This window comes from Macaca thibetana, chromosome 5 (genome assembly GCF_024542745.1).
Source record: "Macaca thibetana thibetana isolate TM-01 chromosome 5, ASM2454274v1, whole genome shotgun sequence".
Lineage (NCBI taxonomy): Eukaryota > Metazoa > Chordata > Mammalia > Primates > Cercopithecidae > Macaca > Macaca thibetana.
The window spans coordinates 43,632,344-43,646,492 of NC_065582.1; the positions used below are offsets into that span (position 1 = coordinate 43,632,344).

General features: G+C 39.6%; 1 protein-coding gene across 3 annotated transcripts in view; it reads right to left on the reverse strand.

Annotated features, from left to right (window-relative positions):
• Nucleotides 1-9,596: 9,596 nt before the first annotated feature.
• Nucleotides 9,597-14,149, reverse strand: part of LSM6 (LSM6 homolog, U6 small nuclear RNA and mRNA degradation associated) — a 160,722-nt gene continuing 156,169 nt past the window's right edge. For all 3 annotated transcript variants that reach the window (XM_050791793.1, XM_050791795.1, XM_050791796.1), the window contains 2 exons: nucleotides 12,088-12,201; nucleotides 9,597-9,879 (listed from right to left, as the gene is read on the reverse strand). In XM_050791793.1, the coding sequence (XP_050647750.1) occupies nucleotides 9,845-9,879; nucleotides 12,088-12,201 (149 nt within the window). In that variant the 3' untranslated portion in view covers nucleotides 9,597-9,844. The remainder of the gene's footprint in view (nucleotides 9,880-12,087; nucleotides 12,202-14,149) is intronic.

Below are 14,149 nucleotides of genomic sequence, written 5' to 3' on the forward strand. Positions count from 1 at the left end.
CAGTGTGGGCAACATGACAAAAACCTGTCTCTACTAAAAATACAAAAAATTAACCAGGTATGGTGGTGCACACCTGTAGTCCCAGCTACTCAAGAGGCTGAGGTGAAAGAATCACCTGATCCCGGGAGGTTGAGACTGCAGTGAGCAGGGATCACATCACTGCACTCAAAGTCTGGGTGATGGGAGTGAGACCCTGTCTAAAAAAAAGAAAAAAAAATCAGTAACATTTATTTACACTAATAACGAATTAGAAAGAAATGAAGAAACCAATTTCATTTACAATAGCATATTTAAAAAAAAAAAAACACTTAGGAGTAAATTTCACCAGGGAGGTGAAAGATTTATATACTGAAAACTATAAAACATTGATGATAGAAATAGTAGATGACACAAACGAATGGAAAGGTATCCCATGTTCATGAATTGAAAGAATATTGTTAAAATGTCCATACTATGCAAAACAATTTACAGATTCAATGCAATTCTTCTCAAAATTCCAATATCACTTTTCAAGGAAATAGAAAAAACAATCCTAAAATGTATATGGAACCACAAAAGACCCCAAATAGCTAAGCAATACTGAACAAAAACAAGCTGGAGGCATCACATTGCCTGACTTCAAAATCTATTACAAAGTTATAATAATCAAAGCAGCATGGTATTAGCATGAAAACAGACATACTGACCAATGGAACCAGACAGAGATTCCAGAAAGAAGCCCACACATCTAAGATTGATTTTAGAAAAAGGTACCAAGAACACACAATGGAGAGAGAACTGTTTCTTCAACAAATGGTGCTAGGAAACTGGATATCCACATGCAAAATAATGAAAATGGACGCTTATCTTGCAACATATATAAAAATCAACTCAAAAATGGGTTTGGGCTTCTTGGCATATTCAGGTGCAAGTGGTTTAAAGTCTCTGGACCCAGACGGCTGGGTTTAAATCTCACCTCTGCCAGTAACTAACTTGGTGATATTGAGCAAGTTTCTTCCTTTCTGTGTGCTTCAGTTTCCTCATTTACAAATGGTGTAATATCAATTTCATAGGGTTGTTCTGAAGATTAAATTACTTGTAAAGAGCTTAGAACAACGGCCAGCACCAAGTAAGACTTGAATATGTGTTAGCTCTCTGAAGGCTCTCTTTTTCTTTCTCTTTAGAGTTTGTATTCAAAAAGAGACTTTACAAATTTTCTTAAACTTTGGAGTGTCTTCCCACAAAATGATTTTTTTTTGTTCTGAACTGAACGTTTTATAACTGCTTTCACAAAGGCTGGGATATGTGTCTGACTATACTTAAGATTTATTTCACTCCCTGGCCTACTCGCCAAGCTGACAGCCACCTTTTCTCCCAAATTCCCATCAATTCTCCATTCAGTGAGTGTTCTCTCCTTATGAGTCCAGTACCAGCCATTCCTGTTGTTTCTTCTGATTTCTAAGCAGTGAAACTGTCAGCCCAGCAAACCAAAAATGCATCAGATGGTCAGCCTGCAGCAGAATGAACTTCCAGCAGATGGTAGAAAATTAAGGACCTTATTACTGCACTGCAACTTTCCTCTTTGCCAGTGTTTTCAAATTTTCAAACAATAATAATGAGCCTGATGCTGAGGATGAGAGCAGTTCTATCTGGAAGCCAAAATGCTTACCGAAAACCTAGGTAAATTATCTAAAGACACCAGGATTGTGTTTCTATGTAATTATTTGTCAGCAGGAAAACAGCAAATGAACACCAATATCTCAGGCACCTCCAGGCACTGGAAATAAAAAGCCAAGTGAAACACAGCTCTGCCCTCAAGGAGCTTCCGATATACAATGGCACTGAAACTGATCTGGTCTCACTGTTGTGAAAGCCTAATAGGAAACTCTTTTCTTCAGGTTTTGTCAAGTTCCTAAAGTACCTAGGTCAGTGGCATTCACACACCAACTGCTCCCAAGGTCACCAACTATGTCAGGAGTACAGGTTCCACTGAGATACAACAGGGACTCCAGCACAGCCCCTTCCCCTCCACACAGAAAGCTTGAGGAAGGGTCAGCTTGGTAAAATAATAAATAAATTGACATGAAATTCAGAATAAGGGCAAATAGGAGAGAAATAATGCCTAGATAATTTAGGCAAGGTGGGGGTAGGGGATTCAAACTACAGAGTTTAAAAGCTGGCTTCTCCCATAAAGCAGAAGGAGAAAGAGGGAGAAGGAAGATAATCTTAATTTGGCGTAAATTTCACTTCATTAAAGGGAAATGAATGACAGCAGCAAAATTAATCATGTTAAAAGTCTGCACTGGTTTTTAATTAAAAAGAATGGTTTTTAAATTATCTGCCTAGATGGGCATGGTGGTGTGCTCCTGTAGTCTCAGCTACTCAGGAGGCCGAGGTGGGAGGATCACTTGAGGCCAGGAGGTTGAGGCTGCAGTGAGCTATGACCACATCACTGCACTCCAGCCTGGGTGACAGAGCAAGACTCGGTCTGCTCCCCATCTCCCAGCCAAAAAAACTGTCTACCTGATGATCATTCAACCTGGTTTTACTTTCAGTTAAAATAAATTCATTTCTCTGAACAGGGTATACAGGTTCACTCAGGAAAACAGTTCTAATCATGGAAAACAGTATCTATTATGTATTCTCTATTTTCTCTCAACTGCTCACCCATCTATTTTAATTTTTTTACAATAGATGTTCCCCTTTTTTCTGGAAATGCAAACACAATACGGCGTTTTGATCAAGGTTTGCTGTATCTCTTTGACATCCTGCATTTTTCCCTCACAGTACTTAAAGTGATCAGTTTCAATGAAAAGTTAAAAAAAGTTTTAATGTTTTATAATACACTGAAAAATGATAAGGAAAATAGGAAAAGAGAAATTGTGAGTAAACCTGTCACAAGAAATGTATTTAACACAAAATGCACAACCTAACATGGTTGAATTTAAAATGATTGCATGGTGATTTTAAGCAATATGTGCCCAAGGTTGGGGGTAGAGTAGTTTTGGAGTATTGGCTGTGCTCAAGGAATGGGGCCTGGCAAAGTCCTAAGTACACAAAATGAGAATGAAGGATACAGAGAAGGGGGCCAAGTGACATGGCAAATCTCACGTGAGAAAAGACATTAAATTACTTCAGTCTTGGGGCCAGGCCCGGTGGCTCACGCCTATAATCCCAGCACTTTGGGAGGCCGAGGCAGGTGGGTCACTTGATGTCAAGAGTTCAAGACCAACCTGGCCAACATGGTGAAACTCCCGTCCCTATTAAAAATACGAAAAGTAACTCCAGCTACTGGGGAGTTTGAGGCAGTAGAATTTGCTTGAACCCAGGAGGAGGAGGTTGCAGTGAGCTGAGATCAAGCCACTGCACTTAAGCCTGGGCAACAGAGTGAGACTCTGTCTCAAAAATAAAAAATAAAAATAAATTACTTCAGTCTTCATTCAACATCTGAGCAAATGAGTCGCTGACAAAAGAACCATAGATTCAGTCAGTGTTGGCCAGGGAGGGAAAGTCGATTCAGATGCACACACAGCCTGTCTCCACTTCTCTCCTACAGACCTACTGGGTCCGATGATGCACAGCTTCCAACACAAAGGCCCAGCAAAGGGCTGCTGGGAAACAGCCTGTTGAGTAGTAATTAGGATTAGAGAGACTCCAGGGAAGAAAAAACAAATTCTAAGAGACAGTCATCTCAAAAACTGCTCGTCTCTGAAAACAGTGCCTGCAGACGCAAGCCAAGGAGCAGTTTTCTACCTCTGCCCGGTGTGTAAAGGACTGTTGGCCAACTATTGATCTTTCCCGTCACACTCAAGCTGGATAACAAATCACTGTCAGCAACATCATCTTTGAATGTAGAGGACAGCAGTCTGTGTGCACATCTTGGGACCTTCCTCATTCGACTACTGGTAGGATGAAATCAGAAGATTGATTTATTGATTAAATGCATGCTAGAAGAAGAAATTGATGGAGCCCACACCTATGCACTTGATCAAATAGCACAGGGAACTGTTACTGTAGCTGCAGCAACTCCTCAAGTGACCCTGGGCAAGTCACTTAACCTCTTCGCTTCAGGTTTCCTCATGTGGAAAAGGGGACTACCTTGTTCAGTGACCACGAGGGGAGAATGTGAGGATTAGCTTAGTTGGCTAATGAAACCAAGGTGGAGGTCTGATCCTCATGAGGCTCCTCTACTGCACTCCCAGCATGGAGAAATCATCTCAGAAATCTTTCTATCTATGCCAGTGCAAGGGGGACAAGGAAGAGGGTGTGAAGCAGGGTCTGCCAAGAATATCACAATTAGGAGAAGGACAAAAGCAAACTGGAGATCAGGTCCTGTTGATGCGACATCTTTAAACAAGACAGGAGCACATTCACTTTCTCAGGAGAAAGATACTTGTAAAGGGTTTTGAATATACTGAAAAGGGAGAGCCATAAAAATCCACTGTATCAAGTGGTAAGGTAAAGTTTTAGCTATAACATGCCCTGTGCCTTTGAGACACGTTTTACATAAGGCAAGTTCTGAGGTATACTAAAGACTCCATGATCATCTCTCCTCACAGTATGTGGATGGAACACATTTGGTTGGCTTGAGATAAAATTACCTGGTCTAGGGAAAGATTGTTACCTTCTGCTTTTTCTTTTAAATATAGGAATATATTAAATAGAAAATTGTAAGTTAAACTGCAGCAACAAAACCAAACCAAAACAATCTATTCAGACTCAGCTTCTGAAACCATGAAGAAACCAGTTACTATTTTCTCTGGAATCTAATGATAAATAGATTAAGACACCAGGAGCACAGGTCCCTCAACCCAAGTCTTAACAGAGAAAGAATTCTTTTTTCAGTACAGTAAAAATCACATCAAGGCTTTATACTTCTGAATGCTTTACTAATGATTAAGAAAATGTATAATGCGAAGGATATGGTTAACATACCGTGATAGTTAACTTCGTATATCAACTTGGCTAGGCCATGGTACCCAGATATTTGGTCAAACACTACTCTAGATGTTGCTATGAAGCTATTTTTAAAAGAAGAGATTAAAATTTAAATAAGTAGACCTATTTAAAGAAAATAAAACAGACTACCCCCCATAATGTGGGTGGGCCTCGTCCAATCAGTTGAAAGCATTAATAGGAAAACACTGACTTCCTTGGAGGAAGAGGGAATTCTTCCAGCAGCTAGCCTTCAGACTTGAATAGCAATTGTTCCCTGGGTCTCCAGGCTGCCAGCCTACCCTGCAGATTTTGGGCTTGCCTCCACAATTGTGGGAGCCAAGTCCTTAAAATAAATCTCTCTATGCATCCTATTGGTTCTATTTCTCTGGAGGAACCATGACTAGTACACATAATGTGGTAGGTTATTACCACTGTTCACCAGTATTTCTGGTTGTCTCTCCCGGGTCCATGAAAGGATTATACTTTTCTGAAAACTTAAAGTAAGCCCTGACTGTGTAACTTGCTTTGCCTAATAATGGGGCAGAAATGACACTAGCTCTAAGCAAAAGGTTTTAGGAGCCAGGGAGTGATTCTTTATGCTCTTCCCCTGCCGCAGCAGATGCTGAGTCCTCAGGTCGAGGTGGTGGAAACATAAGGTGCTGCCTCCCTCAGCCTGGACCCCCAGGTGACCGCAATCAGCGGAATCCCACCTATGGGCCCCTGTGCACATGGAGCAAGAGTAAGATCATTAGTTGTTTCAAACCACTGAGATTTGGGGTTCGTGACTAACACACTACTGTGGGCGGGGTACAAGGAGCCCTGTATCCCAGCAACATCCACTCAACCGTACATATTACACATTTTTAATTTTTTCATTTTTCCAAGTTCAATAAAACGTCTATTTGACATAAACACTGAATAGTGACTTGAAATACCGTATGCACATGATGGTAATAAAATTGTCTCTAAGATTCTTACGCGAACTTTTCATAAACTGACCTCTCCTTTAATCCAAATTATTGGTATAAAATATTGCCAAACGCACCAGCATCCATTCCATTATACAACTTGGAACAAATGAAGCCCATGTGAATTTGAACATTTGTGTAACCTAGGCATTGAAAACTAGTCTATCCCAAGTGCTTCAGTGTTTTATATTTCATGAAGTTCTTAGAATATGCCTCTGCCTTTCTAGCTGCTATAACTCCCAAATTACTATGAAGAAAATCCTTTAATGCTGCAGGTGAATCAAAATGGATCTTCAAATAGGAAAAAAAAAAAAAAAAATCCAACATGATTGTTCAGCTAAACCACACAAAGGCTGGCTTTTGCTAGGGGAAGGAAAAAAAAAACCAAAGATCGGAGGCTGAACTACCTGGGTCTGTGGGTAAATAAGGCATAGTTACGTTCAGATTTCAAAATTACCCAGTCCTGAATTTCAAGATATGAACAGACAGTTGAGATGATCAAATCCATCTAAAATGTTCAGATTTTTAAAAGAATTCTGACTATTTTGGCCCAATTTTTTAAAAAAAGGATGGAGAGTACCATTTTCCCCCATAAATACCCAAACCTACAAACTCAGTATGGAAGGTGTGAACGACGTCATATTTCCTTTTTTATCTACCCCCCATAAGGTATAGCACAGTGCCTGTCTACAGCTGTCATCCAATAAATGCTAAATTGGTTTCTGTCGCCACATTCTCAAATCCCCACTCCCTGGCCACCTCCCACATCTTTTAAAGGAAGGACATAACAGGTATGAGAGAGGGCTTTCTCCACGGTCCTGTCATACATGGCACGTACCACTCTCATCGTCCACTCTTGCATTCTCACCCCCACTCTTGGCTAATTGGACTTCAACAGTGAGTCTAAGTTAGTCGGTCAACAACAGAGACACAGCTGTACTGCTGGGTACTGGTAGTACAACAGACAGCAGCGATTGGAATTAAGGGAGTTGCTGGATATTCAGACCCCAGAGGTCAGGACTAACCCTGCCACTCTTAGGTGGTGTCTACCTCCACAATGGTCACGGGCAAGCTTAGGAAAGACAGACGGGCACGCCACTGAGCACACGGCCTCCTGAAACCAGGTCGGTGGGGAGAAAAACTGCAGTTTGTTTTCCTTTCACCAACAATTTCTTTTTGTGGAGAAAAAAAATAATAGTTAATGCAGTTGGGCTGTGGGGAACAGCAAGGCCACAGCATGGGCTGGGATTTACCTCTGAATATAAGCTAGCCAGTACTCTGGAGGATCATCTGCTCGGAGGACAAAGGTCAGTGCAATCATGGGCGTGTCTGCCTGCAGTAAGGGAACAATCTGGATCTTTGGCCTGGAATGCTGTACTGAGGTCACCCAAGAGTCAGTGATTATCAAAGACAATTTTACCCCCTAGAGGTTGCTTCCACTCTTACAGATTATTATAGCCTCCAGGGTGATAAGCCTTACACAACAAGTCCAATGCTGCTGCACTTTTAGACCTTAAGGAAATCCCGTAAGCATTTGTTACTATTATTAATTAAGCATAATTAAGCACTCCTAGCATGCATTCCATATTGCCTTGAGCAGAAAGCTTCAGATGTAAACCATCTTTCAATAACATTCCCTTCCTGAATGCTGAGATGAGAACATGAAAATCATACCACATGTCTGCCATCTGTATTTGTACTTGTCAACAGCTCTGTTTTGGGATAAACAGCTTTGAAATAAGAATCAATTCAACTTGTTGGAAGATTAGCCAAGGAATAGCTCAAAGACCAAAACAGAACGTGAAGTCAGATAGTCTGAAAAATCAAGCACAATTTTGTTTCTCACTCAACATTCTGTTTTGTCACAGCCCAAGAGAAAGAGTGTGGCAGCCAGGGTTTGGGGGCACAGAGACAGGGAAAATGTTATATCCTCAAGTAAAAATTCTTCAACCTGGAACAAATGTCTTCGCTACAATGTAACTAGAAATCATTCACTGACCTCTAGGAGACTACAGTTAAGAACAAAGCAATTTTAGCATTTACACTGTGTTTCATGGTTCTACTATGTGAAGGTATACACGAGGGACGACTTGCGCGGGTCCAAGTGCATAATACACTCCTTTATTACCATAAAAATGGCAGCATTTCCCAAAGTCCATCTTGATTAAAAGTAGTTCCATGGTTGAAAACAGTACTCCATTGTAGAGCTATTAAACTAGAGAGATGGCAAGGGGAAAATACAGACTCATATACCAAAGGGGAGGTCAGGGAAGAAGTTAGAAAAAATAGGATGCTACAGATTGGTGGGAGACTACAATGGAATTGCTTTTAGAGGTGGCTGATGTAAGTGAATGAAGGGACATGATAACCTGGCAGCCCCACATATTCTACAAAACAAATGAGAACATGTATGCTCCACTTGGAGGGCCATCCATTTTCTCCTCAAAAGAACTCATTTATAAAAGAGCAAATTGGTGATTTGTACTTACAGACTGGACCCTTTCCAAGCCCCTGTCAAGAAGTGATAAATTATTGAAGCATAGCATAAAGTGTTTTATTTTCAGTGTGCACACGGTAAAACCCTGTGAAATCTTTCTGTTCACCTTTCCCAAGTTATTAATTAAAAAATAATTGTTTCAAATTACTCTCTGATCTTTAAAATAAACCAAGACAAAACACTACATACACCTCTCCAGAATCAGCACTGCCACTTCCCTCCCTCCTTCTCGATCCTGCCCCCATATCCTTCAACCAGGCAGTTGTTTCAAATCACACCACCAGCTCCTGAAACAGGAATGCTATTTAGATTGGAGAGGGAGGGAAGGGGAAGTCCAATACAACATTCACACCATTGTCTGGTATTCATTCAACCACAGTGCCCAGATATATTTGTTTTTCCTAGAGACAGCGTAAAACTGTGGAGAATAAAGCAGGGTTGTGGAAAGCTCATTAATAAATTGTGAAAACCGTCTCAGCAAGAGTCATACAACCAGAGGAGCTGCCTTGTGCCAAGCAACATAAAGCCTGGTGCTCTGCTCCTGGTCAATGTCACATGCAAACACAGCTGATTTTTGAGAAAGGCCTCCCTACAGCCACTTGCTAAGCAAGTTAGGAAAAATTCTTTCCCAATCTCAGCTCGGCAATTAGAACCTGAATTATATTTACAAACTCTAGGCTTTGCTTTAATCTGACTGTGAGAGATGTACAGGAATGGCCCCTCCCCTACTGTGTTCATAAACTGAGAGAGTAACATTGATGCCAATGCTCCTGAAAGGGAGCAGGGAAACCTAAAAAGTCTAACTGCATAGGAAATGCAGGGGGGCTGCTGACAGGAGGGCCTTCTCCTCCCTCTTGCTCATCTTTAGGATTTCTCCAGCACCTCAATTCAAATTCCCACTCCTTATGTGCAAGTGGCACTCTTAGCTCTCCAATTCTGTTTTCTATTTAGGTGACTCAATCAGTGGCTGAACTTCTGATCTTGTGGCCCCTTTTCGCAGCTTCAGACTGAAACTGGATGCCTTTTAGAACATATTCACCCAAGGATTTTGTATAACAGAAAAGGATGCAATAAAAGAGGATACCTCTAAAATGTTTTAATTATATGCCCATACATTATATAAAATATTTGCATCACTTTAGCTGGATATGAAAAGCAAGTCAAATGAAATGACGCTCCTCGAAACTTAAGTTAAAGAATCTTGTAGGAAGAGATATATTTTGTCTTTTTTTAATTCTTTTAGCATTCTGTACACTGACAACGAGGTATAATGACTGAAACTTAAATGTGACAGAACATTTCACAATTAAATCCACAATTGTGTACATTTGTCTTACATGTCAGTGAAAAATCACCAACTATTATAAAAACAGGACAAATTGTATCACAAAAGAAGGAAAAATTAGAAAAAATTCATAAAAAAATATATCCAACTATGAAAAGCGTTGCTCTTTTGGTGTCTTCACATCCGTCTCTTCTGTGTACTGATGTACAACACTGAAAAGAAAAAAATACATAAATTGAAATAATAAAAAAAACCCCTGCTTGTAAGTATACATAGTAGCATGTTTAAAAGCCAACAGGTTTTGGTCTGATACATCTGACATTTAAAATGAATTCTCATATCATTCAATTAACTCTAGAAGTACTATGACACTAGTTTTATGAATCTACATCCGGGTTTGATGTCTATCCTAATCTCATCCATGTGTCTCATTTACTCTGCAAAGTGTGACCAGGAAGATAAAATAAAATATATGTGAAAGTCCCTGGCATCTAAGAATGCTTTATAGTTAGTATAAGAATTATGCTTTTCAGGGCTGAGCACGGTAGTTCACGCCTGTAATCTCAGCGCTTTGGGAGGCCGAAGCAGGTGTATCACTTGAGCTCAGAAGTTCGAGACCAGCCTGGGCAACATGGTGAAATCCCGTCTCTACCAAAAATACAAAAAAATTAACTAGGCATGGTGGTATGCACTTGTAATCCCAGCTACTTAGGAGGCTGAGGTGGGAGGATCTCTTGAGCTTGAGAGGCAGAGGCTGCAGTGAGTTGAGACTGCACCACTACACTCCAACCTGGGCAACAGGGCGAGACTTCATCTCAGGGAAAAAAAAATGCTTTTCAGAAAGTAAATCAGTAAATCTAACCAGGTTAGATCTCAAATTAAGAATAAACAATGTATTTTCATCTATCTCTCCAATACAAACTCTAAACTTGGTGTTTACCTTCTAAATTGCAACACTTAGATAAACAAGAGATGAGGAGTTTATTTTTTTTTAATGATACCAAAATCCTTATTCTGAGTTCCTTTTAAAGTCTCATACTTTGATGTTACCCAATGTTCTGCTTAGCTGGTCCTCTCACGACTACCAGCCTGAACTCTTACGACGTGTGGTTCGTAGGAATGAAACAAAATGAAATGCTTGGGTCACTTTGGCTAAACTAGAGGTGGCTCTCCCTTCCACCCTGCATGCCTACTTGGCTTCTGAGAGGCCTGCTCAAAGTGAACAGTAAGGTGTCTTCATCAAAGAACATAGCACAGATCAATCAAATAAGTCAAGATCCTCTTTAAGAGCCAGTGATGTGAACTAGGGAGTCTAAAGATGAGTGTCACGGATTACATCATGGGAAATGTGACATGAAGGGAAGCATCAGAATGCACAGTACAGCCACCCCCCAACCCTGGCCCCCCAAGTCCTAGGTGTAGTGTGCACATTAAAGGATCTACCCTATCAACACGCACAGAACCCAACCTGCTGGTGACTGCTGCTATTAGCTGTCTTGAGGCGAGGCAAGATCATAACATTTCTTAGGAAAAAGAGGAGGTCAAATAAGGATATGAAAAATAGGGTAATTCTATAAATAGAAAGGACTAGAAAGTCAGGAAATAATGTATGTAAAAATATGATATGAAGAAATATGGTACTGTAAGCACAGGGGACAGACTATTATAAAAGTCAGGAAGTTTAGTTTATATCAAAGAGATCCAACTATTTAGGGGGTTGAAGACATCCAGAATTAAAGAAATCAACAAAAAATCTGAACTCAAGAATCCCAGAGTTTCATTTGGGAGATGGAACCAAGAAGTAGGGTAATTCTCGTAATTCTGTTATTTTTCCCTCCCCACCAAAAATACAAATGTGACTTTATCATAATTTTCATTTTGAAACTAGGTACTTAAAAATAACTATAAAAATCATAGCAATTTATTAGTTGTTAAAAAACTGAGTAACTTTATTTTTTCTATTTTGCCATTTTTGCCAAATCAAAGGATGCAAATCTGCACAGAAAGCATCTGAATGTTTAATAGAGAAGGGACAAATAGGACAAACTGCCAAATTATGCAAATTAAAGACAGCAGGGAAATGGTGCCCATTCTTACAGCTGCAACTTCCAGGCTACAAGAAGCAGGAATATGTGTTAGGGAGATAATAATACACTATATTCAAGAGAGCAGGGTTCCGGGTCAGGAGAACAATGCCCCCAGTTCCTCATCACTAAAGGAAGGGAAGGAGGGAATTTTAGTTTAAAAATTCCATGATGTATCTAAAAAAATAACTGGTCAAACTGACATATAAGCATTTTAAAATAATCAAGCCTAAAACTGGACTTTTAAATTATCTAGTAAACTCTTTGGTGATCTGGATTATAAACAGAAAGGCTTATTTTGAATGAATGCTGTACTGTAGGGTGAAGAAATGTTACCATTGTTTCCTCGGATAAATGCATCCCCATACTTATTCTTCAGTTGTCCATTTACATATTCTTCTGTCTGCTCCAGGGCTATATTCATGTAGCCATCCAAGCAAGCCAGGACCCCTGTAGACATATTTAGTCAAAAAGAAGAAATACAAGGCAAGTAGGAGTTGAAAATTACAGGGTATACCTTAGAGCAGACGATCTCTTTATTCATTAGCTCTTAGATGCTTAATAAAAAAATTCATACCCTAAATGAAACTCAACAGCTTAAGCACAAAACAACTCTAGGCCAATCTGAATGAAGACTAGGAAGGCAGTCACGCACCCACTACTACCCAGTAAAACAACAAACTGTCACTTCCCTCACGGTATGTATGACCACATAGCAACTTTTAAAGCATTCAAAAAAGTAAGAGAATAAGACTAATCCAACAAAAATACCATTCTGTGAAAGCTAAGCACAAGGTGGGCAATTATGCATGAACAAATGATCCTTGGTTCCAGTGGCATTTCCTACTTCAGCCACTAAGTGAAATACGGGTCTGGCAGATTTATTTCATCCTTTTACAACATCTATTGCAGCAGATGAATGTACTCCAGGGTTAAAAGGAAGTCTCCACAATCTGTTAAAATAATAGAAGAGGAGACAGCAGGTGCTCCCGAAAGAACATCTTAAAGCTGTGACTCACAGTGAAGAGCAGCTTGAGAATATAGGGCAACATATTGCATTATAACACATCTTGTTCTGTTTTGTTACAGCTATAATATTTTCCAATCAAAACTAATAGAGAAAATGGCCAAAAACATTTGAGGGAGCTTTCAAGGAAACAGTTTGAGTGAATCTTTAATTGTGTTAAGATGGTATAAATTTTGTAAAATTTGACCTAATGATCTTTTTCAAAAGATGAAAATCTGCAAGCCTCTAACTCTGTCTCTAATTTAAAGTGGTATTTTCTAGAAAAAAAAATTTAAGTAAAAACAAATACTAGATTCAATTAGTCGAGTCTATAAGTTTCTCATTTGATGTCTTAACTTCATTAATATGCTCCTCACTCTCTGCCTCTGCCCCCATTATCCTCTAAACAAAAAAGTTTCCTTTCAAATTGTGTGTGTAATGACAGCATAAGACATTAATCTACCAGAATTCTGCTAAAAGCGGTAAACTCTCAAAGAACCAGAATGGACTGTGAATAATAAAATTATTTCCTAGCCAAAGAAAGCTTAAGCTATAACTTTAGCTCATTTCCTGCTGTATTATTTTACATATAAGCCACAATTATAAATGAGCAAGAAACTTCTGAGGCACAATATGCAAACCTGTTCGAAAACTAATGAAAAGAATTTCAAAATGAAATGTCCAGGCTGGGCACAGTGGCTCACGCCTGTAATCCCAGTACTTTGGGACACAGAGGCAGGCAGATCACTTGAGGTCAGGAGTTCAAGATCAGCCTGGCTAACATGGCGAAACCACGTCTCTACTAAAAATACAAACATTAGTCGGGCGTGGTGGCAGGTGCCTGTAACACTAGCCACTCGGGAGGCTGAGGCAGAAGAATCATTTGAACTTGGGAGGCAGAGGCTGCAGTGAGCCAAGACTGAGCCACTGTACTCCAGCCTGGGTGACAGAGTGAGACTTGGTCTCAAAAAAAAAAAAGAAATAAAAAAGTTCACTTCTAATTAAAGTATCTGTTCTCACAGCAAAGGCAAAAAACAAAAAACAAAACAAAAAACAAACAAACAAAAAAAACTGCCCAGGGGGTTAGAAATATAACCGTTTCCTTCTCCATGAGATAACCTACTATACATAACCAAAACAAGACATTTTCTTACACAGAAACTGCTACAGAGAGTTGGAGGTTTTTCTTGTATGTTGTGTTTTGTTTCGGGTTTTTTTTTTTTTTTTTTGGTGTTTTGTAAACCACAAAATAAGCACGTTCTTTTAGTAAGGCTATCTAATAGTATAGAATATTTTGTTTTAATCGTATAAAGGCCACAAACAGACATTCATAAGAGGAAAAAAAATTATGGTTACTATCCATGTGAAAGACTGCTGAATCTCACTAGTAAA